Raw genomic sequence first — 27,173 nt, 5'->3', positions numbered from 1 at the left:
ATGCCAGTCTATTGCATACTGTGGCAACTCAAAAACAAACACAAAGACAATGTTAAGCTTCATTTAATGAACCAAATATCTTTCAGCTGTGTTTGATATAATGGCAAGTGATTTTCTAGTACCAAATGATCAATTTAGCATGATTACTCAAGGATAAGGTGTTGGAGTGATGGCTGCTGTCTAGATTTGATCATAAATGACTTTTTTCAAATAGTGATGGTGCTGTTTTTTACATCAGTAATGTCCTGACTATACATTGTAATCAGCTGAATGCCACTTTGGTGAATTAAAGTACCAATTTCCTTCCGAAACAGCCAAATCTGTACATTATTCCAAACTTTTGGACACCAGTATACATAATAAAACAGTTTAATCCAGTTCAGTGCAGTTTCGAAACCTTTCACTTTTAAGATTATTTATTTGTGAGATTACACACAATCAGCTGCATGTTGAAGCCAGATGCTTATCACACATACAGAGGTTCAATCTTTTTCAAGGTTACACGGTTACCATTTCAGCATTGTTCTCAAAACTAATGAGTTGATGCCAACCTCTGGGCATTCAAATATACTACATTGTATTTCAAACAAGATACAATTAGTTAACACTTTAGTAGGAAACACCGGTTCACTTTACAAACAGCTTAACGGATTTGAGTCATATATGCTAAAAAAAATGCTGCCTTTCTAAACAAAGGATCAAAGGCTTTTTCGCAGATTGAGGCATGAAAAGATGTTAGGGGATTCCAGAGCAGGTTGATCTGTAGCATGTTTCTTATGATGAGTATGAAAACTTGATAACTGAGTGAATTCCTTCCTGCAGATTGGGCAGCGGTAAGGTTTCTCTCCTGTATGCACTCTCTGATGGGTTTTCAGGTCATCTGATCGAGAAAACGCTTTGTCACACTGACTGCATTTGTAAGGTCTTTCTCCAGTATGTGTCCTCTGGTGTTTTACTAAGTGAGCAGATTGACTGAAACTCTTTCCACAAACACTACAGTGATAAGGCTTTACTCCCGTGTGCACTCTTACATGAACTCTGACTTGACGTCGATCAGAAAATTTCTTCCCGCAGATGGAGCAGAGGTAAGGTTTCTCTCCTGTGTGCATTCTCTGATGGGTTTTCAGGCCATCTAATCGAGCAAATGTTTTGTCACACTGTGTGCATTTGAAAGGTTTTTCTCCAGTATGTGTTCTCTGGTGTTTTAGTAAGTGAGTAGATTGACCAAAACTCTTCTCACAAGCGCTACAGTTATAAGGCTTTAAACCTGTGTGCACTCTCAGATGATTGTTTAACTGACCTTGAGTATAAAATCTATTTTTGCAGTGAGAGCAGAGGTAAGGTTTCTCTCCAGAGTGAAATCTCTCATGGACTATCAGCTGAGAGTTTTTACAGAACTGTTTATCACAGTGTGAGCACTGATGTTGTTTCTGATCAGAGTGTATTTTTTGGTGTGACTTCAGACCATCTGACTGCTTAAAGGTTTTCCTACATTCTCTGCACTGATACGGCCTCTCATTGGAGTGCAAACGGACACAGTGTGCCTTCAGATGGTGTCTGTGTCTGAATCTCTTCTCACAAAGAAGACATCTGAACAGTTTTTCTCCCTTATGTATTCTCTCATGAGCAACAACATTTTTTTTAGTTCTGAAACACTTGTCACACTCACTGCATTGAAAAGGCTTTTCGTCACTGTGTGTCGTCTTCATTTGAGCTTTATGATTAGAAGACAAAGACACTTTCCCGCACTGCAGAGACTGGTACTCCTTCTTTATTCTGTGCACTCTTGAATGAAGGTTCCTCTTTTCTGAGGTAGAAAAGGATCTCTCATGTCTTGCTTTTGATGTAGAAGCCGTTTCTCCATCCGAAGATGAACCACTTTTTGCATCTTAAAGAAACATGACAGTAATGAAAATCTTTTGACTTATATTTTACACCATGGTTTTACTATAGTAATATTGTAGTAACCATGACTGCTGTCACCATGGTTTTCTGAGCAGAAATTATGGTTTTGATACAATTAGCCATGGTTTTATAACAGTAATACTGTAGTTTCTATATAGTAACCATGACAGTAACCATGTTTATATTGAGGTTACTATGATTTTATTACAAATAACATGGTTAAACTATGGTTACTGTTGTAAAACAATGATTGTTATTTAAGGGCAAACCTGTTGAAGTGTTTAGCAATAGATTATTCTTTGTATTTGGCAGTAATATATATATATATATATATATATATATATATATATATATATATATATATATACACTATATTGCCAAAAGTATTCGCTCACCCATCCAAATAATTGAATTCAGGTGTTCCAATCACTTCCATGGCCACAGGTGTATAAAATGAAGCACCTAGGCATGCAGACTGCTTCTACAAACATTTGTGAAAGAATGGGCCGCTCTCAGGAGCTCAGTGAATTCCAGCGTGGTACTGTGATAGGATGCCACCTGTGCAACAAGTCCAGTCGTGAAATTTCCTCACTACTAAATATTCCACAGTCAACTGTCAGTGGTATTATAACAAAGTGGAAGCGATTGGGAATGACAGCAACTCAGCCACGAAGTGGTAGGCCACGTAAAATGACAGAGCGGGGTCAGCGGATGCTGAGGTGCATAGTGCGCAGAGGTCGCCAACTTTCTGCAGAGTCAATCGCTACAGACCTCCAAAGTTCATGTGGCCTTCAGATTAGCTCAAGAACAGTGCGTAGAGAGCTTCATGGAATGGGTTTCCATGGCCGAGCAGCTGCATCCAAGCCATACATCACCAAGTGCAATGCAAAGCGTCGAATGCAGTGGTGTAAAGCACGCCGCCACTAGACTCTAGAGCAGTGGAGACGCGTTCTCTGGAGTGACAAATCACGCTTCTCCATCTGGCAATCTGATGGACGAGTCTGGGTTTGGCGGTTGCCAGGAGAACGGTACTTGTCTGACTGCATTGTGCCAACTGTGAAGTTTGGTGGAGGGGGGATTATGGTGTGGGGTTGTTTTTCAGGAGCTGGGCTTGGCCCCTTAGTTCCAGTGAAAGGAACTCTGTATGCTTCAGCATACCAAGAGATTTTGGACAATTCCATGCTCCCAACTTTGTGGGAACAGTTTGGGGATGGCCCCTTCCTGTTCCAACATGACTGCGCACCAGTGCACAAAGCAAGGTCCATAAAGACATGGATGAGTGAGTTTGGTATGGAAGAACTTGACTGGCCTGCACAGAGTCCTGACCTCAACCCGATAGAGCACCTTTGGGATGAATTAGAGCGAAGACTGCGAGCCAGGCCTTCTCGTCCAACATCAGTGTCTGACCTCTCAAATGCGCTTCTTGAAGAATGGTCAAAAATTCCCATAAACACACTCCTAAACCTTGTGGAAAGCCTTCCCAGAAGAGTTGAAGCTGTTATAGCTGCAAAGGGTGGGCCGACGTCATATTAAATACTATGGACTAAGAATGGGATGTCACTTAAGTTCATATGCGTCTAAAGGCAGATGACCTGGTAGCAGATGAGTGGTAGCAGATGAGCTACCACTGCCCAGATGAGCGAATACTTTTGGCAATATAGTGTGTGTGTATATATATATATATATATATATATATATATATATATATATATATATATATATATATATATATATATATTTTTGTTGTTGTTGAAAAAAGCAAATACTGAACTGTACTGAAACCATGACACAAACCGAACCTTGAGAAATTTTAACCATCACACCCCTACTATACACTGATTAACTCCTTGCCATTTTCAGTCACAGCCAGATTTAAGAGTGAGTTTGAGATTGGTTGATCTGCCCTGTCAAATTAAAATGAGAAATTTGAATATCTATCAAATTCAAGACAGAAATGCTCATTAGAATGGTTAAACTGTGCATACAAATTCTGAAAGTAGTTTACTTCAGAAATGCATTAGTTTCTGTTGCGCACCGTCTGCGGACGAGTCTAAGCAGAGTTCAGACATATACCACTACTATCTGGGAATATTATTACCATTAATTACAGATGTATTAATTACAGGGACTGCATTACATACTTCAACATCTAGACAAACCAGGGACTTATGCAAGGATACTATTTGTTGACTTCAGTTCGGCTTTTAACACCATCAACCCCGCTTTCCTATGGACTAAATTAATCCAGCTCTCTGTTCCTGCCTCTATCTGTCAGTGGATCAACAGCTTTCTGACAGACAGGCAGCAGCTAGTGAGAATGGGGAAATTCACCTCCAGCACATGTACCATCACTGGTAACCCCCAGGGATGTGTGCTCTCCCCACTACTCTTCTCCCTGTACACAAATGACCGCACCACCAAGGACCCCTCTGTTAAGCTACTAAATTTGCAGATGACACTACAGTCATCGGCCTCATCCAAGATGATGATGAGTCTGCATACAGAAGGGAGGTTGAACAGCTGGCTGTCTGGTGCAGTCAAAACAACCTGGAGCTGAACATGCTCAAAATGGTGGAGATGATTGTGGACTTTAGGAGGAACACCCCAACACTGACCCCCCTCACCATTCTAAACAGCACTGTGGCAGAAGTGGAGTCATTCAGGTTCCTGGGCACTACCATCTCACAGGACCTGAAGTGGGAGACCCACATTGACTCCATTGTGAAAAAGACCCAGCAGAAGTTGTACTTCCTTCGCCAGCTGAGGAAATTCAACCTGCCACAGGTGCTGCTGATACAGTTTTACTCAGCAGTCATTGAGTCTGTCCTCTGCACTTCAATAACGGTCTGGTTTGGTTCAGCTACAAAATCACACATCAGAAGACTACAAAGCACAGTTCGGACTGCTGAAAGGATTACTGGCACTCCCCTACCCACCCTTCTAGAACTGTACACATCCAGAGTGACGAAAGGGCTGGTAAAATCACTCTTGACCCCACTCACCCAGCACACTTTCTTTTACAGAGCTCTGAGCACCAGGATAGTCAGGCACAGGAACAGTTTATTCCCCTCAGGACATCCAATTCATGAACAGTTACAGCTGCCCTCAAATACTTTCCTTTTTGTCAATACAACCATGTGCATTATTCAATCCATCCATTCCTACTTATATCTATATTTAATTATAATTTTTAAACATATCCTACCTCCTCTTCAGTACATCACCTGCACATAACTGTATATAAAATATTCAAACAACATTTTTGTTCTATTGTATATTTATCTTTTTATTAATCTGTTATATCTTATTTTTATGTCCTATATGTCTATACAGTATGTTTAAATGTATATGTTTGTATGAACTGTATGTATATAGGGTTGCATTCTCTTTGCACTGGAAGCTTCTGTCACCATGACATATTCCTTGTGTAATTTTTGGGAAGGCCGGTGAGGAGTCCATTGCAGTAGTCCACCCTACTGGTGATGAATGCATGAACAAGTTTCTCTAAGTCTTGACTGGATACAAAACATCTAATTCTCGCTATATTTTTTAGATGATAGTAGGCTGATTTAGTTATTGTTTTGATGTGACTACTTAAACTAAGGTCTGACTCCAAAATGACACTAAGATTCCTTACTTGATTTTTTGTCTTTAGACCCTTGGAGTCAAGGTATGTGTTCACCTTGGGAATTTTGCCTTTGTTGCCAAATACATTGACCTCTGTCTTGTCGTTGTTTAACTGAAGGAAGTTTCGGCACATCCAACTGTTCATTTCATCAATGCACTGACACAAAGATTCTACGGGGCTGTAGACATTTGGCGATAGGGCTAGTAGATCTGGGTGTCGTCTGCATAGCTATGGTACGCAATTTGGTTCTTTTTCATAATTTGGCCTAGTAGGAACATATTTAGGTTGAACATGGGCAGTGCAAGAATTGAGTCTTGTGGGACTCCACACGTCATGGATGTCAACTCAGATTCATAGTTGCCTATGTTCACATAGTAACCCCTCCCTTCTTGATATGACCTGAACCAGCTGAGGACTGTGCCAGAGAGCCCTACCCAGTTTTCATATCTGTCTAGGAGAATGTTGTAGTCAACAGTGTCAAAAGCAGTACTGAGATCCAATAAAACCAGCATTGATATTTTGCCTGCATCAGTATTTAACCATATTGATATAACTCATAAAGATAACTTTTATTATCTTTATGAGTGCTGTCTCTGTGCTATGATGCGGTCAGAAACTAGACTGGAAATTGTCCAAGTAGCAATTCGAGTTTAAGAATTTGTTCAGCTGATTGAAAACAACTTTTCCAATGATCTTGCCTATGAAAGGAAGATTTGAGATTGGTCTGTAGTTGTTTAATATAGAGTTATCCAGATTTCTGGATAACTGCAGTTTTCAGGGACTTCAGAAACGTGCCTGAAAGGAGTGAGGCATTGACTATTTCCTTTTTTTTTGTTTTTTTTTTTTTTTGGAATGCCAAATTCCCAATGCACTCTGAGTCCTCATGGTGGTGTAGTGATTTGCCTCTATTTGGGTGGCGGAGGACGAATCTCAGTTGCCTCCGTGTCTGAGACCGTCAACCTGCGTATCTTATCACGTAGCTTGTTGAGCGCATTACCGCGGCAACCACAAACAACTCACCATGCGCCCCACCGAGAGCGAACCACATTATGGCAACCACGAGGAGGTTACCCCATGTGACTCTACCCTCCCTAGCAACCGGGACAATTTGGTTGCTTAGGAAACCAGGCTGGAGTCGCTCAGCATGCCCTGGATTCGAACTCGCGACTCCAGGGGTGGTAGTCAGCGTCTTTACTTGCTGAGATACCAAGGCCCCCCAGCATTGACTATTTCCAACAGATCTTTTTCCAGACAGTTAGACAAATGTTTGAAAAATTATGTTGGGAGTGTGTCAAGACAGCAGGTCGACGTTTTAAGATGCTGTACTATTTCTGTTTATTTTGTAATATTTCTATTATGAACAGAAATAGAGAAAATTATAGAGAAATGTTTCAAAACAGCATTAAAGAAACAAACATACCTAAAGGAATAAAATCATCATCTTCATTGTGATTGTCATGTTGAATAAAATCCACATCATCATTATCATGATTGTGATGTTGATGAGTGTGTTCTTCCTCTGCTGTGGTTTCTCCTCTCATCTCCATCAGGTTCCTGCAGTCTAGCAGAGACTCTGTGGAGGTTTGATCACCCTGATTACTGTCACACACACTCTCCTGAGTGTCAGTATAACAGAGTAAAGTGAGGCTGAGCTCTGAGTCCTGTGTGTCTCTGGATCTCTGTTCAGAGAGTTTGTCCAGCAGCTGATCTCTGTTGCTCATCATCAACATCTGAACACAAAAACATCAGCATTAAAAGACACATTTATAATGGACTAACATTAATTAAACACAAAAAAGATTAGAGCAGTGGGATTAACAAATAAATTATGTTAAATAAAGAAAACTATTTCACAACTAATATAGCCTAAATTTGTTTGTGGGAGTTTGTGTTCAGTTTCAATGTTGTGGTCGGGCCGATTAGGAAAATATAACATTATATAGGGTACAACGGGGCTAAAGGCCCTGTGGGGTAAAAGGCTTCTTTGATTTTATTTTCTCCCAAAACAATAATTAGCAACAAAAACTACCACAGTACTTTCCTAAACACCTGTTTGTCACTATTAGGGGTGGGAATCGTTTGGAATCTCACAATTCAATTCTTGGGGAAAATTGATTCTCGATTTTTAATCGAATTTCGATTCAATATATGCACAGATTTGATTCTGGAATGCTGTGTTGTTTTACTTTTCCTATTTGACTGCGGTAGACAGTTTAATAGGTCTCGAAGAAAAAAAATCCCACTGAATCAAATGTAAACCTTGAAATGTATTTTCTTTTTCTTCCCAGTTGAGTCAACTCAATATTATGGAACAAATACCATTAAAGCTGACTGCAATCATTAAAAACACGATACTGGCAGTCTTCTGTAATAAAGCAAGACAGCCCTGAGACAAACAGTAAAACTACTTAGAGAAATTTTATTTTTGTACTAACTGGTAAATAAAATAAAATAAATAAATAAAATGGTAATAAATGCTTTTTGCATATCTTTTCAGCAAATTCAAATACATTAACAAATAAAATCAAACAAGAGCTGCTAGATTTAGATACAAAGTGCTATCAGAACAAACAAGAACTGCTACATTTCGCTGTAAAATTCTGTAACATGTTGACTTTTGAAATGTGAACTGGAGTTTACTTTACTGTCCACCACTGGCTGGAATGTCTAGGTTCTTTTGTAGAAACAGAAGCTGGTCTACATGTTCTGGAGTGAGCGTGCTCCACTGCACAGTTACTATGTCCCTGACAGTGGAGAATACCCTCTCTGCTGCAACACTAGTACCAGGGATGCATAGATAGCACTTAGCCAACTTAGCCAGGAGGAGAAAGACAGTCTCGTGGGACCTCCACCAGCTGAGGGGGTTTCTGAGAGCGATAGTGGGGAGGCCTCCAGATACTTCTTCATCTCCTCCTCAGCTCTGGTGTTGGCAGATTAAGGACAATTCTGTCATTAGTGAATGTCTTGCCCAATCGATTCGCCAGTGCAGATGTTCTTCTTTTGGGGGCAGGGCCTTCATCTATGCCTTTGTCTGGGCTTTCTGGCTCCTAAGTATGGTCCTCAGGCTCCTCCTGCTGCAGTGAAAGACCACAGAAAACAGTCAACAAAGTCTGGTCTTTGAATTCCAAATTCAGTGTTATTATTTTGTATTTCAACTAGGGTCCCTTTCCCTAAGATAAAATAGGATACACCTGATAAATTGGTGTATCTATTCTCCACATGACAGACACATACACCTACTTATCACACACACACATATACAATGTATGGTGGTTGTGCTTATGAAATCTGTATTTTAAGTTATTAAACAATTATGATGTAGTGGAACTCATTTTTCTACACTTAGAATTACCTCAAGTGCTGCAGCCTCAGCAGTCACCTTGGAGTTTATGTCCTGTTGTTCATCTTGGGAGAGGAAAGGCAGTGCTTTAAACCTGGGGTTTGATTTCCCGGACGATTGGTGCATCACCACCACAAAACCCTGCGTCTGTGTTGTGGAGTAGCTGCGCATGCAGCAGAGCTATCATGGACAACGCTGGTGTGCTGTCCTCTGACATTATGTTAGCTGCCTCTTTCATTGGCTTGAGGGCCATAGCCATTTCTTCTGTATTGGTGATGTCCACTTCCTTTAGTATGCAGATGTCGGCTCCACATTTTCTCACACGAGGAGAGAGGAGAGCAGCGCAAATGGCAGGTTGTTGCTCGAGGAATCTGTCTATTATCTCGAACGTGCTATTCCTTCTTGTAGCACATTCGTCATCAACTTGTGGTGTGGCAGCTCCAGAAGCCTCCGTTTCTTCTCAAGGGCATGATTTGCGTTGGGGCTGCGGTGGAAAAATCCAGTAATTTTGGGAATCCTCCCCAGCAGTCGTGATCCAGATGGCAGCTTCAGAGCCCGCTGTGCGGCGAGGTTGATGGTATGTGCAAAACACTTAACGTGTGCAAAGTTGCCAAGCTGCGTAGCAGTAACCATGTGAGCAGTGTTATCGGTAACCATTACCAGGTCAGTGGTTGTGAGCTGCCATTCCTGTGCAACAGTCTGAAACATCTCATTGACATTTGCAGCTGTGTGGCTTTCATGCATTACTCTTGTTTGCAGAACACGAGACACGAGCAGCCAGTCATCGGAGATGTAGTGAGCGGTAAATGTGACAAATGACTGAGTTGTCTTTGATGTCCACGCATCACAAATTAGTGCTACTCTTGTTGCTGTCTTCAAGGCTTCTGCGACGTTTATCTTTGTCTCTTTTTATAGCTGAGGTACAGCTTTCTCAGTGAAAAGCAGATGGGATGGCATGCTCAATTGTGTGGATCATGTACCGAAAGCCTTAATTATCAATGACGCTGTAGGGACACAGATCTTTTGAAACGAAATAAGCTATGGACCGAGTTATTTTCTTCACCCGTTCAGAGTTGGCTAGAATTTTTAAAAATTGGTGCACGTTGGCTGACCGGAATGTTTGCTACTGGAGGTTTTTGTTCCGCATCTTTCATCTCTGGATGATAGCGTTCAACGTGAGTCCTCATGTTTGTAGTGTTCCCAACATACTTCACCTTTGCTTTACAAAGCTTGCATATTGCACGAGTCTTGTCAAGCTCCTTCTTCCCCTGGAGATGATAAAACCCGAAGTTTGTCCAAACGCTAGCCCTTGCTGAAAATGGGGCAGGATGTATTTGTTTTTCCTCTGCTCGTGGATACACTGCTGCTGCACCTTCATGCTCACGGTGTGAGGTGTGCGTTCTCTAAACTGTCCGAGTGCAGCACTGCTCTTGCAGTTGACTTCCGCCTTTTTTTGTTCCGACAGCATCATGTTATTACTAACATTTAGAAAATAGATTTTTGAAATTTGTGAATCGATTAGAATCGGTAGAAGTCAGAATCGCGATTCATATGTGAATCGATTTTTTTCCCCCACCCCTAGTCACTATGCATGGGCGCCTACAGGATTTCATCGGAGGGTACGCACAGAAATCAGACTAACATACGCTAATATCTAGGGAGGTCCGGGGACACACACACACACAAAAATGTTGTACAAAAACACCAAAACATTCAGTTCTGGTGACTTTATGAAAAGCATTTTTTTCTCTCTTGTGTTTGTGTAGAATTCATGTAACTGTTGGCTAGCAGTGGTTCCCAACCCTGTTCCTGGAGGCCCCCCAACACTACACATTTTGGATATCTCCCTAATCAAACACCTGATTCAACTCATTAGCTCATTAGTGGAGACTCCACTACCTGAAATGGGTGTGTCAGAAAAGGGAGGTATACAAAATGTGCAGTGTTGGGGTACCACTGGGCTAAAGCATTTCTTCCAGTAACCGTTCACAACAAACGCATTCTTGCACAAAAAAGCAAGACACCACAACGAATAGTGCAGAACGCAGTTGTCTTGAAACGTGTACATTTGAAGTTCTTTTTAACTTTTTAACATGGCATCTAAATATGCTGCACTTCTGTGAGAGATACTAAAAACACAGTGAAAGTGACACAGTTGTCAAAAGAAACGCATCTATGAGTGTTTATATGGTAAACGACTGAAAAGGCGTGAGTGTACACAAAAACACATTTGGCTTGAACAGCCCCTTATTCACATGAAACTGAACTAGCTGAAGTTTCTCAAATTTACCTCTCAAAAAGGCAGTCTTTTATTTCAGTTGATTGTAGGTATATATTAACTTTATCCAGCGATGTTTGTTCTCTCTGTCCTTAAATATCACATGATACTGTTTTAATGAGTGAGAAACCAATCCAAATGATTCCATTGGAGAGCAGTCCGAATGAACTAACTGGATGAATCAAAAATCGATTCAGACTGTTTTGCAAGCCTGTTTAACCAATTCACTGAAAAGAACCGACTCAAAAGAATGATTCATTCGCAAATCGGGCATCGCTGGTTCTTTTAAACAGACAACATCAGTACGGGATGCACGTCATTTTTGCTGAAATATTCTCAGATACATTTTTCTTCAGGTCAGTCGGAGCTCTCAAGGTACGCACAGTGTGTACGGCCGTACAGCTGCAGGCACCACTGTCACTATGCTAAAAATGTTCCTGTTCCATGTGATCTTTGCATGTGTTGTCCTAAGGTTGATTCTGAGGCAGTTTGATCTAATTTCTAATATTTTATAAACGTTGCATATTAATGTAGCTAATGAAAATGCTCCCTGAAATTTTCACATTTATTATAAGACAAAATTCTTATCGTTTTCAATTTTGTTCAAGGTCATTAAATCAAAGTTTTTAAATAACTGTCCAATGAAGGGGGTCTGGGTAGCTCAGCGAGTATTGACGCTGACTACCACCCCTGGAGTCGTGAGTTTGAATCCAGAGCGTGCTGAGTGACTCCAGCCAGGTCTCCTAAGCAACCAAATTGGCCCGGTTGCTAGGGAGGGTAGAGTCACATGGGGTAACCTCCTCGTGGTCGTGATTGGTGGTTCTCGCTCTCAATGGGGCGTGTGGTAAGTTGTGCGTGGATCATGGAGAGTAGCATGAGCCTCCACATGCTGTGAGTCTCCGCGGTGTCATGCACAACGAGTCACGTGATAAGATGCGCGGATTGACGGTCTCAGAAGCGGAGGCAACTGAGACTTGTCCTCCACCACCCGGATTGAGGTGAGTAACCGCGCCATCACGAGGACCTACTAAGTAGTGGGAATTGGGCATTCCAAATTGGGAGAAAAGGGGATAAAAAATAACTGTCCAATGAATGAAATGTTATTCTTTAGGGCAAAATGCCCCCTTAGTGCATGGGCTAAAAATACATTGTTTTTAAGTGGGGTGGAATAGATTTGTTCTGAAACTTTTCAAAGTGAGCTCACATTGACTAATCCAGTCACAATGGAGATGTATTTGTTTGTTTTTTTAGAATACTTGAGATGTTATAAAATGCCAAATGTTTTTGAAATTAATAGGAAACCGTGCACCCTTTTCTGAAGTAGTTATTTTGAGTAAGTATTATCTTAATTTGTTACTAAAACAAATCAGCAGGTTGTCTCAAAATTATTTGCATTAGTTGACATATTGTGCTCTATAAGTACTGCCTCTATATCTACACCATATCACTTTAACCCCCCTAGGGACCTTTCCATCACCACCTTTAAAACTACATTTTTAATCAAAACAACCTTCCCTTATTATTTCTTTTCACACTAATTATGTTGCTCCATCAATGTTCAATAAAACATTTTGTGACCAGATAAAAACCATGTTTCCTTAAGGTGTGCCTTTAGCCCCGTTGTACTCTACTATCATCATCAATAACAACTGATCAAATATTAATATTTGATTGTCTCATATATGCTCGATCCTCTAAAAAAGAAATATTTTAAAGCTCCTGTCAAAACAGCCAAATTTCGTTTACGGTCATTAAAACATCAAAGAGAAAAAGATCAAGTATATAAACAGAAATAAATGACATAAATAATGTAAAAGAGCTTAAACACGCACCGGTTGAGTGTTCAAACTGTGAGTTCTTCTTTCTTTGTTTAGTGAGTTTACCGGCGGACTAAAGAGCTTCATACCGCCTCCTGCTGTACTGGAGTCACAACACACTCAACATTCATCACGAGGATTTCAGAAACATCACACGATTTTATTAAGTTTCTAATGAATAAAGGTGTACGTGTAATTGTTACATTGAGGATCTACGTGTATATATCCAGTTAACAATTTTTGGTTCCCAAAATTGACATTCTCTTTTGGTTAGCCATTATATTTTTTTTTACATAAATAATTAATTTTTATAATTTTCTTTATTTATCACACATTATACATTTGCACATATACAGTGAAATTCTTCTTTTTCACATATCCCAGCTAGGCTGGGGTCAGAGTGCAGGGTCAGCCATGATACGGCACCCCTGGAGCAGATAGGGTCAAGGGCCCAACAGTGGCATCTTGGCAGTGCTGGGGCTTGAACCCCTGATCTTCTGATCAGTGACCCAGAGCCTTAACCGCTGAGCCACCACTGCCCCAAATATAATTGTACATAATTGTTTTACAGTCAATAATCAATCTACAATCCATGTGTTGTTCTGATCCATTGTTAACTTATTTTAATGATTAAACATCAATACAGATAATAAGGGAGAGTAAATGAACATGTTAGTTTTGCTAGAAACTGTATTTTTTGTACCTGAAAACTGATTTTGCATTTTCTAAAACACTGTACCTCCGCACTGGACATTAATATTCAGATATTGAAGGAATTATTATTATTTTCAAATAAGCAATGACTTCAACATTCAAGGGGTTTTCAAATCATTTGCTGAATGTCTTACAGATGCATTGCAGATGAGCAAACAACCTAAAAAATACGCCTTCCAGATGTAAACACACACACACACAAAATAGACGTCTGGCTGATCTACGTGTGCTATCAGGGATATGAAACCGAACATATCACAATGTAAGGCCTAAATAAAAATAAACTATATGGATCAACTTAATCAGCTTCTTGGTCAAATTCTGGCAGCATCAATACAATAAATCATACAGCATATCTCATAATTCAGCGAAGTCTTGGAAACAACTGAGTGTAAGGGGTGACAGCTTGGTCCCCAATATGGGTAATGCATCACAACTACTCAAAAGTCAGGATTTCAATAAAATGACAGAGTTTACTGAAGATAGAGTGTTTTCCATTCTCCACAATTCCAATGGCAACAATCAGAAAGACAGGTTACAGATGAGTTCAGGAAGCGAATTATGTGTAGGCATATGCAAAATGTAACTGTTACAGGTTTTTCTAAGATTCTGATAGGTTACAGTATGAAAACATATTCTAGATCCGCCATCAAGCGAACAATAATTAGGTAGTCATAATATTAATCAAGTTCTCATCATGGATCTAGCAGACTTGTATGCAGGTGTCAGAGGTTAGCTATTAGTTGTTAATACTTTGCTTTCCGAAGTCCCAAATATTTCGCTACGCTAGAGTCGCATGTTAAAAATATATTATAAACACGTCTACAACCAGATAATTTAGACAGGGTAGCTTGTGTATTATCTTCGCTGCAGCCTTTCCGTGGCATTGGTTGGAATGCAGATCTCACCATTTGCAAAACATAGGGAGAAGAACCAAAGTCCAATACAAAAACAACTCTAAGGAATATTTAAACTATACAAAAGTTGTCAAATAAACTAAATGATTAGTGATTAGAAATTGTTCTGTATATATCAATGGTTGCCTTTACGAACCATAAAAGAAAATAACTATATTAAAGAAAACAAAAATAGTATCAGAGCAGAAATCATAGAATCTTTCTATCTTTTAAAATATTACATAATAAAGAGTAAATTAAAGGAATTGAGGATGCTAGAAAGAGTTGAACATGTTAACAATAATGTATCAGGGATTTTTCTATGATAGTAATCTAATCTCTGAACATTATAACCTAGGCATTGCCTTCCTTTTATCAACAAAGAACACAGGACACACATACAGACTTAAATGTCTCACACTGCTTGTATGGATGTATTATAAAAAGGCACATACAGTTGAAGTCTGAAGTTTACATACACCTTAGCCAAATACATTTAAACTCAGTTTTTCACAATTCCTGACATTTAATCGTAGAAAACATTCCCTGTCTTAGGTCAGTTAGGATCACTACTTTATTTTAAGAATGTGAAATGTCAGAATAATAGTAGAGAGAATGATTTATTTCAGCTTTTATTTCTTTCATCACATTCCCAGTGGGTCAGAAGTTTACATACACTTTGTTAGTATTTGGTAGCATTGCCTTTAAATTGTTTAACTTGGGTCAAATGTTTTGGGGATCCTTCCACAAGCTTCTCACAATAAGTTGCTGGAATTTTGGCCCATTCCTCCGGACAGAACTGGTGTAACTGAGTCAGGTTTGTAGGCCTCCTTGCTCGCACACGCTTTTTCAGTTCTGCCCACAAATTTTCTATCGGATTGAGGTCAGGGCTTTGTGATGGACACTCCAATAACTTGACTTTGTTGCCCTTAAGACATTTTGCCACAACTTTGGAGGTATGCTTGGGGTCATTGTCCATTTGGAAGACCCATTTGTGACCAAGCTTTAACTTCCTGGCTGATGTCTTGAGATGTTGCTTCAATATATCCACATAATTTTCCTTCCTCATGATGCCATCTATTTTGTGAAGTGCACCAGTCCCTCCTGCAGCAAAGCACCCCCACAACATGATGCTGCCACCCCCATGCTTCACGGTTGGGATGGTGTTCTTCAGCTTGCAAGCCTCACCCTTTTTCCTCCAAACATAACGATGGTCATTATGGCCAAACATTTAAATTTTTGTTTCATCAGACCAGAGGACATTTCTTCAAAAAGTAAGATTTTTGTCCCCATGTGCACTTGCAAACTGTAGTCTGGCTTTTTTATGGTGGTTTTGGAGCAGTGGCTTCTTCCTTGCTGAGCAACCTTTCAGATTATGTCGATATAGGACTCGTTTTACTGTGGATATAGATACTCGTTTACCTGTTTCCTCGAACGTCTTCACAAGGTGCTTTGCTGTTGTTCTGGGATTAATTTGCACTTTTCACACCAAACTACGTTCATCTCTTGGAGACAGAATGCGTCTCCTTCCTGAGCGGTATGATGGCTGTGTGGTCCCATGGTGTTTATACTTGCGTACTATTGTTTGTACAAATGAACGTGGTACCTTCAGGCATTTGGAAATTGCTCCCAAGGATGAACCAGAAAGTACACAAAGTAGATGTCCTAAATGACTTGCCAAAACTATAGTTTGCTAATATGAAATCTGTGGAGTGGTTCAAAATGAGTTTTAATGACTTCAACCTAAGTGTATGTAAACTTCTGACTTCAACTGTAGTATACGCAAAATTATAAAAAAGGGCAGGGATCTAAAATCAAACCCTTCATGAGAAATTCACACTTTTACCTCTAATATATGTCATTGTAGATGTACATGATGTCACTCTTGTTGTGAGTGGGGAAAAATTAACTGGGTTTGTCTGCGAAAGTGTCACCCAATCCAGTGCCAAATGAAAAATGCGAAATCATGCCTATTCACCAACTAAAAGAAAAGAAGCCTGATTTGTTCTAATTTTGAAAGTTTATTCGGTAACCAAATTTCTTTTCACTCTGGACAAATCGAGAGGGACTCGTTTATGTTCCTCAAAAACCTTCGATTGTTTCCGATTCTATGATGATTCCAGGGCGGTTTGCTCTTTAGCATGTTTCTTCTGATGAGAATTAAAACTTCCTAAATAAGCGAATCCCTCCCCGCAGATAGAGCAGCTGTAAGGTTTCTCTCCTGTATGCATTCTCAGATGGGTTTTCAGGACATCTGATCGAGCAAACGTTTTGTCACACTGTGTGCATTTGAAAGGTCTTTCTCCAGTGTGTGTTCTCTGGTGTTTTACGAAGTTTTCTTTTTTACTAAAACTCATCCCACAAACGCTACAGTGATAAGGCTTTTCTCCCGTGTGCACTCTCAGATGAATCTTTAACCGACCTTGAACATAAAATCTCATTCCACAGTGAGAGCAGAGGTAAGGTTTCTCTCCAGAGTGTGTTCTCTCGTGTTCTTTCTGATGAGATTTCTGACGGAAATGTTTATCACAGTGTGAGCATTGATACGGTTTCTCCTCAGAGTGTATTTTTTGGTGTATCTTTAGACTACCTGACTCTTTAAAGGTTTTTCCACATTCACTGCACTGATACGGCCTCTCATTGGTGTGCACACGAACATGTTTCTTCAGATGGGGCTTGTGGTTGAATCTCTTCTCACAGTAAGAACACTTGTACGGTTTTTCTCCCGTGTGTATTCTCTCATGAGAAACAAGACTCCCTTTAGTTCTGAAACACTTGTCACACTCACTGCAGTGGAAAGGTTTTTCGTCACTGTGTGTCTTCATGTGAACTTTATGATTAGAAGAAGAGAAAGACACCTTTCCGCACTCCTCACAGTGGAACTCCTTTACGCTGTGCACTCTTGAATGAAGGTTCCTCTCTTGTAACGTAGAAAATCTGCTCCCACATCTCCTACATTTAAAGAATTTCTGCTCTGTGTGTTTTCTCTCATGTCTTGCTAAAAACCCCTTTGAGGTGAATGTCTTCTCACAGGTGATGCAGGAAAGACTCTGTGCATCTGACAGCTGATCTTTTGATGTAGAAGCCTTTTCTCCATCTGAGGATGAACCACTGATTGCATCTAAATGGAACATGACAGTGAGTCATTTTAACTATAGAACACATATGTAGGTCAAAAAGGCCCAAGATATACTGTCATGTGTGCATGGTAACAGGTTACACTATACAATTAAATAAATTCAAAGTACATACAAAATTAAGAGAATAGAAATTACAAACTTAAGGCTTAAATAAAGGAAAGTAGAATAACCAAGATGGCAAATAAATAACTAAATATAGCTGAAAGCAGAAATTACAGTGCCTGGCACAAGTGAAATGAACAGAATACAACATCCCTGGTGATGATTTTTGCCAAAGCAGTTTAAAAGCGATAAAACTAATTTTTAACTACATACAATTGCTTATAACTTTTGACCAGTAGGTCTCGCTGTCTTCAAACTGCTCAGGTAGCCTCGAGACATGGTGCCGATAACATGCACCAAGATTCATTTCAACACCTCAAAGCATTGTAAAGATTCAGCCTCACTTCCTGTTTGGTGTCTTGCCATCACATTCGTGATGCCATTTCTTGGTAATGGTTTAGAATGTTACAAAAATTATGATTTTAGAACAGCTTGGTCTGAAGATCACATACATGAAAGTTTGTGAAGATTGGACAATACCTGCAAATATTGTCCAGCAGCAAAAAAACAGGTTTTATTATCAATGAAAATGGAGGACAGCCAATATGGACCACCAGGGCAAAATTGGTTTCTCTGTATTCTGCATGATGAAAGAAATATAACAAGACATGTTCATGGCAATAGGCCAAACTAAACAAAAGTTATATTTATCAACTGCTATATTTTTGACCACTAGGTGGTGCTGTGCCAGTTTTTTACATGAGTGGGGGATGTCGAGAAACGGATTGATTATCTGGAGTCATCAGAGAGGGAATTAGCTGCTAATCCGCTAGCGACCACGATAGACTTGGAGCGGGTTTGGGAAAAGGTGGAAGACCTTGAGAACCGTAACCGGCAAAACAACATCCGAATTGTTGGAATTCCCAAGGAAGAAGGAGGCAGAGATATGGTGAAATTCCTAGATGAGCTCTTCCCGAGTCTGCTCAACATAATAGGCCATAAGCTGGAAATCGAGCGAGCTCACAGGGTTCCGTCTCAGTGATCCGCTGAGAGAGACAGGCCCCGATCAATTCTGGCCAAATTTCTGAGATCAACACTTACATCAACGGAAGATCGCTTTTGCACTGATGTTCCCGGCCAAACTGAGAATAGATACTAAGGATGGCCACAAAATATTTACATGCATATAGCAAGCGATGTCCTTCATAAAGTCAATAGAATGAGTAAGTCATTGTGTGATGCTCTCGATGCAGCTGAGTAGGCCTGACTCACTGAACATTCACTCGACTGTCCAAGAAAACTGAACGCCCTTTTTGTCTCTTTTTATGCTGGTTCCGCCTAGCGGCTGAAGTTTGTTTTGTGGAATAACACTCCTTTGGGACAGTATGAATCTGCATGTTCTTTGTGCTTATGCCTCCTATTGGATGGAGTTTGTTTTGTGGAGTATTTCTTGCAAATCATTAGAGTGATTCCACTCATGTAACAGCTGAATAGGCCAGCTCACTGAACATTCGTTTGACCGGCCGAGGAAACTGAATGGCCATTTTTTTTTTTTTTTTTACTGGTTCCACTAGCAGCTGGAGCTGGTTTTGTGGAGGAACACACCTTCGGGACAGTTATGTGGATCAATCTACACGTTCTCTGTGCTTATGCTTCATATTGGCTGGAGTCTGTTTTATAAATTATTTTCTGTTGTGTAATTCTGTCTCAAAAAATTTGTATAGAAGCACCGGACTTGAGCAATCCGATGGCAAAGATTGTTGCGGGGGTTCTCGTAGGCGTACATGGACTGTTTGAGTTTAGAGGGATGAACGCCGGTTGGCGCTATCATGTGCGGGGTTTATGCGCACGTTTTTCTTTTTTCTATTTTTTTTTTTTTTTTTTGTTCTGGGGGAAGTTCGGTGTTTGTTTGTTGCTCTAATGTTAGAATGTGGTCTTTATAATTTTGTTTTTGACACACAATCTATTTTTCCTAATATGTCAAAATGTCAGATGTTAATATGAGTGGATTGTCTCTCTCCACATGGAATGTGAATGGGTTGGGGCACCCCATAAAAAGAAGGAAGGTTATTACTTTTCTTAAACATAAGAAATATGATATTGTGTTTCTTCAAGAAACGCATCTTTCCCCGCAGGAAGCTGACAAATTTGGGAAGATATGGGGTGGACATGTTTTCTTTAGTGCTGGCACAAGTAAGAGCAGGGGAGTCATTACACTGATAAATAAACATCTACAATTCAAATATCTTAAACAGATTAAAGATAAATTACGAGTTAATAGTTTTAGCAGAAATTCGGGTGCAAAGGTTGATTTTGGCTAATATTTACGCACTGATGATCAGGGCTTCTTTATAGATCATGAAGGGATGTTGCAAGCCGCTGGCACCCCTCATGATATAATATTGGGAGGAGACTTTAATCTATTGATGGACTCAATCTTTGATCATAGTGAAGCAAATGTGTGTAAGCCCCCTAGAGCAACACTGATGCTTCACAGGATGTGTAAAAATCTTGGTCATACAGATATTTGGAGACTTTTGAACCCATCTGGTAGGGACTATAATTTTTTTTCATCAGTCCATAAGATTTATTCTAGAATAGTTTTGTTTTTTTTTATATCCAAATCCCTCATTTCATCTGTTGTTGATTCTTCAATTGGAAATATCTTAGTCTCAGATCACGCCCTGGTGAGTTTAGAGGTGTTGCCACATATGGAGAATAATACATCATATAGTTGGTGCTTTAACATATCCCTTTTGAAAAATCCCGATTTCCAACAAATGTTAAAGGTTGAAATCAATGTTTATATGGAGACCAACTGGTCCTCAGTATCCTCTGTGGGTGTGGCTTGGGAGGCACTTAAGGCGGTTCTTAGAGGTCGGATCATACAGTATGCCTCATGCATCAAAAAATCCAAAGCACGAGAACTCGGAGTTGTAAGGGAATATTGAAAGTGCCGAGGCAGAGCTGAAGTGCCGAATGTCATCTGATGGCCTCAGAGAATTGACCTGATTGAAATACAGATATAATACTATTTTGTCACGGAAGGTGGAGTTATGGCTATTCAGGGCAAGACAGTCAAACTTTGAGTCAGGGGACAAAGCAGGGAAGCTTTTGGCTAGATATATAAAGCAGAGAGAGTCTTTTTCTACCATTCCCTCAGTGAAATCTGCTGGTGGTGAAATATTTATCTCGGCCACTGATATTAATAATGCTTTTAAAGAGTTCTATCTTGATCTTTATAGTTCCACGTCTTCGTCTACTGATGAAGATATTAGAAACTTTGTGGAACCATTCGAACTCCCTAAACTGACATCTGAGCAAAAAAATTCCCTTGATTCTGAGATAACCTTGGAGGAGCTTGACGAGGTAATTAAGGCCTTGCCTACAGGCAAGGCTCCGGGGCCAAATGGATTTGCCGCTGAATTTTTTAGATCTTATGCTACAGAACTGGCTCCACTTTTGTTAGAAGTTTATACTGAATCATTAAAGAATGGAAAGCTTCCGCCAACCACGACACAAGCCCGGATCAGTCTGATTCTTAAAAAGGACAAAGATCCAATCGAGTGTAAGAGTTACCATCCAATTTCCCTGATCCAGCTAGATGTAAAAATACAGTCAAAATTTTGGCTAACCGATTAAGATATCTCTTTTACATACAGATCAGGTGGGGTTTATTCGCGGCCGCATCTCTTCTGATAACATTAGGCGTTTCATCAATATCGTGTTCAGTGGTGAATGATCAGACTCCGGTCGTGGCTATCTCACTTGATGTCGAAATGGCGTTTGATATGGTAGAATGGGATTATCCTTTTAAGATTTTGGAAATATTCAGGTTCGGGAATACTTTTATTGGATGGATTAAGTTACTTTATAGACACCCAGTAGCGGCAGTACAAACAAATTGATTAATTTCAGATTATTTTACTCTGGATAGGGGCACCCAGAAGGGTTGCCCTCTTTCCCCATTATTGATTTGTCTTGCCCTGGAACCATTAGCAGCCGCGATAAGAAAGGAGGATGATTTTCCAGGGGTGTGACGCTTAAGCTTCTGCTTTACGTAGATTATATTTTATAATTCGTCTTCGACCCTACTAGATCTATGCCTTGCCTCCATTGAATTATTAATTCCTTTTCTAAGTTCTCGGGATACAGAGTTAATTGGTCTAAATCCGAAGCTTTGGCGCTGACAGCGTACTGCCCAGTAACGGCTTTCCAGCTGGGCGCCTTCCAGTGGCCCAAACAGGGCATTAAGTATTTGGGCATTTTATTCCCATGAAATTTGTCTGATTTAGTTAAGAGTTAATTTTGACCCTTTAATAAAAAGGTTTTTGAGCAATGTGGGCAGGTGGGCTTCATTACATTTATCTATGATTGGGAAGGTTAATGTTATTAAAATGAATTGTATTCCAAAATTCAACTACCTGCTACAATCTCTCCCTGTAGATGTCCCCCTCTCTTATTTCAAACAATTTAATAGCATAGCGAAGTCCTTCATTTGGAATGGTAAACGTCCCAGATTACATTTCAGTAAGCTGTATAGGCCGATTGACAAAGGTGGGCTAGGCCTACCAAAGATTTTGTTTTATTATTATGCATTCGGTCTCAGACATTTGGTTCACTGGTCACTTCCACCTGAGAGAGCCCCTCCCTGGTTTGGTATTGAACAGGAAGTTCTTGCCCTATTTTGCCATTGCAAAGCCTTTCTATCAAACTAATCAGAGAAGTTACACCCCGTTATCTCGCATTTGCACTCAGTATGGAAAAAAAGTGTCCAGAGTGTTTCATTCAGACATTTATTTAAATGTTGCCTCAAGCAATGGCTGAACCCAAAATTATGTATTGATAGGTCCCCTTTCTGTTGGTCAGAATGGATTGTGAGGGGGGATACTACACTCGGTGACCTATTTGAGAGTGGAGTGTTGAGATCTTTTGAAAATTTGGTTCAACATTTTGGGATTCCCAGATCTCTCTGAAGTGGCAGATACTTTGGGAGTGGTGATTACTGCTTTTGGAAAAGGTCATGAGGCATCAGTGTATTACTCCCTGTTAATTCAGAGTCTGGGAGACGGAACTTTAACTTCTATCAAGAGATTATGGGAGAAAGATTTAAACTTGGTATTGGAGGAGGGAGTGTGGGCTAGGATTCTAAAAAACATCAAGTCTGCATCTAGAGATGCAAGGGTGCTCCTTATGCAGTTCAAGATTTTACATAGATTCTATTGGACCCCCTCTAGATTGTATAGGCTTGGTCTTAAAGACACACCCACCTGCTGACGATGCCAATCGGAGGATGGAGACACAACCCATGTTTTTTGGGGGTGTGTTAAGATACAAGAATTTTGGTTGAAGGTTCAGAGTTTTATATGTGACGTTTTGGGCACTCAAATTTAATTCTGCCCCAGACTCTGTATTTTGGGCGATGGGGCGGTCATAAATTTGGGGGATAAAAACATAAAAAATTGGGTTCTGACGAGCATTATGATTGGTAGGCAAATTATTTTGAGGGGATGGAAGGCAGATGGAGCGCCCTCATTTCCAGAGTGGTGTGCGGAGATGGGGAGGGTGGCAGCTTATGAGAAGGTGTCAAGCAGGAGGCTGGGAGTTTGGAATTTGTTTGATAGGAAGTGGGGCAATTACTTAGTGTTTTTGGGGAACTCTTGGGAAGGGGCTTTGGAGAGAGATGTTTAGTTTTAATTATATACTGTATGATTATTTTATATATATATATATATATTATTCTATTTGGGACCACAGGGGTGTTTGTTGGGGGTCAGGGTGGGATTGGTGATTGGGGAGGGGTATTGGGGGGGTTAAATGTTGATTCAGTGTATATATGTTGTGTTTTTTATTTTGTTATACGTTTATGAATCAATAAAAATGTTAATGGGGGGGGGGGGGAATCATCTTTTTCTCTAATTACTAACTCAACATTTAACTTAATACCTGCATTTACGCTACATGCATCAACAAAGTGCATTTCATACTCAACTCAACATATATTTAACATTCGGAAGTTGTACATCACTATACAAGGAATAATCTTGCTGTAAAAATGTATGCTAGAAAGGATGTCGTAACGCAACATGAGTATTTTAATCATATGCAGAAATCCCACATCTTCATCAATGGAGTAAGAGCAACATAACTTTGGCAATGAACACCCCGAGCGCTTTAGTTCTTGTTTCATGTCTGTCCGAACTAGCAGCGAGTGCCTGTTTAAAGACGGATGGGATTGTGTCTGTGTGCAGTTTCGTGCACAACTGCGGCTCTGTGCGCACCACACACTATATATCCTCGGGTGTTGTCAGCGTAAATAAATAATCAAACATCGATGGATTACCAGTATACGGCACTCGTGTCGAGCAATGTCTTCAAACAGTGCCTGTTTTGTAAAGGTTTTATGACCATCGCTGCTGTGATTGACTGCATAAAGAAAAAGTTCCCAGACAGGAGACTTAAATGATACAGGGGCTTCTCTTTCGCAACTTGTTTTCTCAGCTTGCCATTTTGCCAACTAACGCATGCAGTGCATGTCTACAGAGCAATACAGGTGCATTAGCGGAGGTTACAACTGCGCATGTCTATTTGGCGCTTTATTTTCTTTCCCAAACAGTATGATCCAGATGCGTCATTAAACTTGAGATGAACCACGGTGCAAATGCTTACCGAACCATGGGTGGCGAACCGTACGGTTCGGTATTTTACCAAGAACCGTTACACCCCTAGTATTTATATATCTTTTATTCAATTCTGAAGAGTTTGAGTTTGAAAATGGAGTAGGAGTTTTGGGTAATATTAAGCAGAAAGCTGTATAACAATAATATGGGTCATCTCCATGTTTGGTGATAACATGAACATCATGGGCTCTATTTTCTTGAGTGTGCAAAGCGCAGCGCAATGCGCTACGACCGCGCGACGTGTGAGCACAAAGCGCAAGTGGGAGTGTTTGCGCTACTGCAGGTGTAGGTGCGCAGACTGTGGGTGTATTGTATGTTAATGAAGTGGCACAAAGCACAATTTGCTATTTTCCTATGAATTTGGTCATTGTGCTAAGATGTTTCAATACCACCTCTTAACTCTGCGCAAAGTCCAAATTCAGTTCCTGCATTTGCAATTTGGAGATTTCACCAGCAGATGGTAATAAAGTTCATGTCCAAATTCTGAAAGTACTGAACATCAAATAATGTCCTTGATGATCGTTGTTGAAGCTGTTTGTTGAAAATGAAAATTATGAGATTTGTGTAACATTTTCTAGTGGGCATGGTTTTTTTATTCAATTATTATTATTATTATTTTTATTATTATGTTTAAGTCCCTGCAAAAGGGGCTGGTGGAAGGAGAGTAAAACGTTTGGATATGGTATGATTTTTTTGACCTCTTCATTATTTTGATAATATTTTCGTTTTGTTTGAAATGTTATTTGAATTTAGAAATATTTTTGGTTTAATTTTTTCGTGTTTAATAAATTAACGTAATTTTTCAAAATCAAAATCGACCGTTAGAAGTGAAGAGCATTCAGATACAATCACTGTTAATACTTGCCATGATTTGTGTCAGTAAATGAAAATGATTAATAATACTTACATTCTCTGTAATTTAACGGTGCCTACATCCATATCCTGAACCACATTTTCCATGTGTAAAAAAGGAACATGTCCCATTAACAAGGACGCACAAAATAATGTAATTGCATATTTTTATTCTTCCAATTAATTGCATACAGTCAATTTACACAAACAGCTGCTTATGAATGTACTGTCTTTGTTTATATCACTATTGCTTGACAATGAATGGACTGTATAGGATGGATGCCAGAGAAGAACCTCAGTTGACCCGATTAGCACCTTGCACTCCTGATTTCGCCAAACCCACTTGCGCCTAGACTTTGCACACGCTATATGAAAATACCAACACTTCATGGCCATGCCCATTGAATTTGTGCTTATGTGTCAAGGCATTGCGCTGCACTTAGCACTTGCGTGCTTAAAATAGGGCCCCATGTCTCAATAACCCTACCCAAATATACACATACATACAAGTACAATGGACTAGGTTTTTTTCTGAATACTTTAGAACTAGGGGTACTGAAGCAACCCCTAATTATTTTGTAAAAATAATTACAAATATTAAATGAAATGTTAAAATAGTCAGAACACCATAACTGAGGCATTCCTGGAGTGTCAGATGACAAGGTCTTCATATAAAAACGGTCAAAATGGATGTACAAGTTTAAATGTTATGAAAGAAAGCAACATTTAAAAAAACATACCTGAAGGAACAAAATCATTATCATCCTCATCTTTATCTTGTTTGTCATGTTGAATAAAATCCTCCTCCTCATCATCATCATCTTCATCACTCTGCTGTTCCTCTGCTGTGGTTTCTCCTCTCATCTCCATCAGGTTCCTGCAGTCCAGCAGCTTCACTGAACACATCTTCAATGGTATCTGCAGCATCTGCTGTTCTCCAGCATTACAGACAGAAGCCAGAGACTCTGTGGAGGTTTGATCACCCTGATTACTGTCACACACACTCTCCTGAGTGTCAGTATAACAGAGTAAAGTGAGGCTGAGCTCTGAGTCCTGTGTGTCTCTGGATCTCTGTTCAGATCTCTGATCTCTGATGCTCCACACTGAATCCTGACATTCTGTGGAGGTCCCATCAGTCACACACACTGAAGATTGACAGGAAACCTTCTCCAGCTCCTGACAAACACAACACAATCACTGTACTGACTCATCTGGACTCTTGATATATTTAACAGCTGTACAAACCTCTCCGTTCAGTGGATCTCCTCTTTCCCTCAGCTTTGCCTCCAGTAACACCACCTCTTTCTTCAGCTGTGAGATTTCTGTCATCAAATCATCAATATCCAGCATGGACAGATCAGTTCCTACTGATTTACAGCACATCAGATCCACCTGCAAACTCATCTTCAACATCTCAACACATAAACATCACAACATGAAAGACATACACAAACACACAGCAGCTGAACATCTAAACAAACTGAGTTCTTCTTTCTTTGTTTAGTGAGTTTACCGGTGGACTAAAGAGCTTCATACCGCCTCCTGCTGTACTGGAGTCACAACACACTCAACATTCATCACGAGGATTTCAGACATCTTGTGATTAATTCAACCGACAAAAAGTCCTGAAATGTAGTAAGAGCTATTAGTGATTATTTAAACCCTTATGTTAACATTTCAGTGGATGAATATTCAGATGACAGTATATAGCCATTCAATTAATCGCTATTGCAGTATAACTTTAGAATTTATATTATATTTATATTTATAAAAACAGAACCAGAGAGCTTTTGACCACAATCAGAGGCCTCCAAAAGTATTTGGACAATTAAAAAAATATAATTGCATTAGAAACACATAATGCTGGAGATTCTCTCAGAA

The 27,173-nt window shown here is 39.9% G+C and overlaps 2 protein-coding genes across 5 annotated transcripts in view; both read right to left on the bottom strand.

The window, feature by feature from the left end:
- LOC127444397 (zinc finger protein 501-like) overlaps positions 1-13,024 on the bottom strand; it is a 29,193-nt gene extending 16,169 nt beyond the window's left edge. The window contains exons 1-4 of one of the 4 annotated variants that reach the window (XM_051703752.1): positions 12,984-13,024; positions 8,174-8,607; positions 6,954-7,263; positions 399-1,888 (exon numbers count right to left, since the gene is read on the bottom strand). In XM_051703752.1, coding sequence (XP_051559712.1) covers positions 699-1,888; positions 6,954-7,263 — 1,500 coding nt within the window. In that variant the 5' untranslated portion in view covers positions 8,174-8,607; positions 12,984-13,024 and the 3' untranslated portion in view covers positions 399-698. The other 3 variants (XM_051703750.1, XM_051703751.1, XM_051703753.1) reach the window with 3 other exon arrangements.
- A 1,583-nt stretch (positions 13,025-14,607) lies between these two features.
- On the bottom strand, positions 14,608-27,173 carry LOC127444396 (zinc finger protein OZF-like). The gene is made up of 3 exons (XM_051703749.1): positions 26,538-27,173; positions 26,033-26,468; positions 14,608-17,699 (listed from the first exon to the last, which is right to left on the bottom strand). Exons 1-3 carry the CDS (start codon positions 26,703-26,705, stop codon positions 16,687-16,689), a joined length of 1,617 nt encoding a protein of 538 aa, XP_051559709.1. The 5' UTR covers positions 26,706-27,173; the 3' UTR covers positions 14,608-16,686.

Source organism: Myxocyprinus asiaticus, chromosome 7, assembly GCF_019703515.2.
Source record: "Myxocyprinus asiaticus isolate MX2 ecotype Aquarium Trade chromosome 7, UBuf_Myxa_2, whole genome shotgun sequence".
NCBI classification, from domain to species: domain Eukaryota; kingdom Metazoa; phylum Chordata; class Actinopteri; order Cypriniformes; family Catostomidae; genus Myxocyprinus; species Myxocyprinus asiaticus.
Note: the sequence above shows the minus strand (reverse complement) of the source record. Positions and strands in the feature narration are given on the sequence as shown.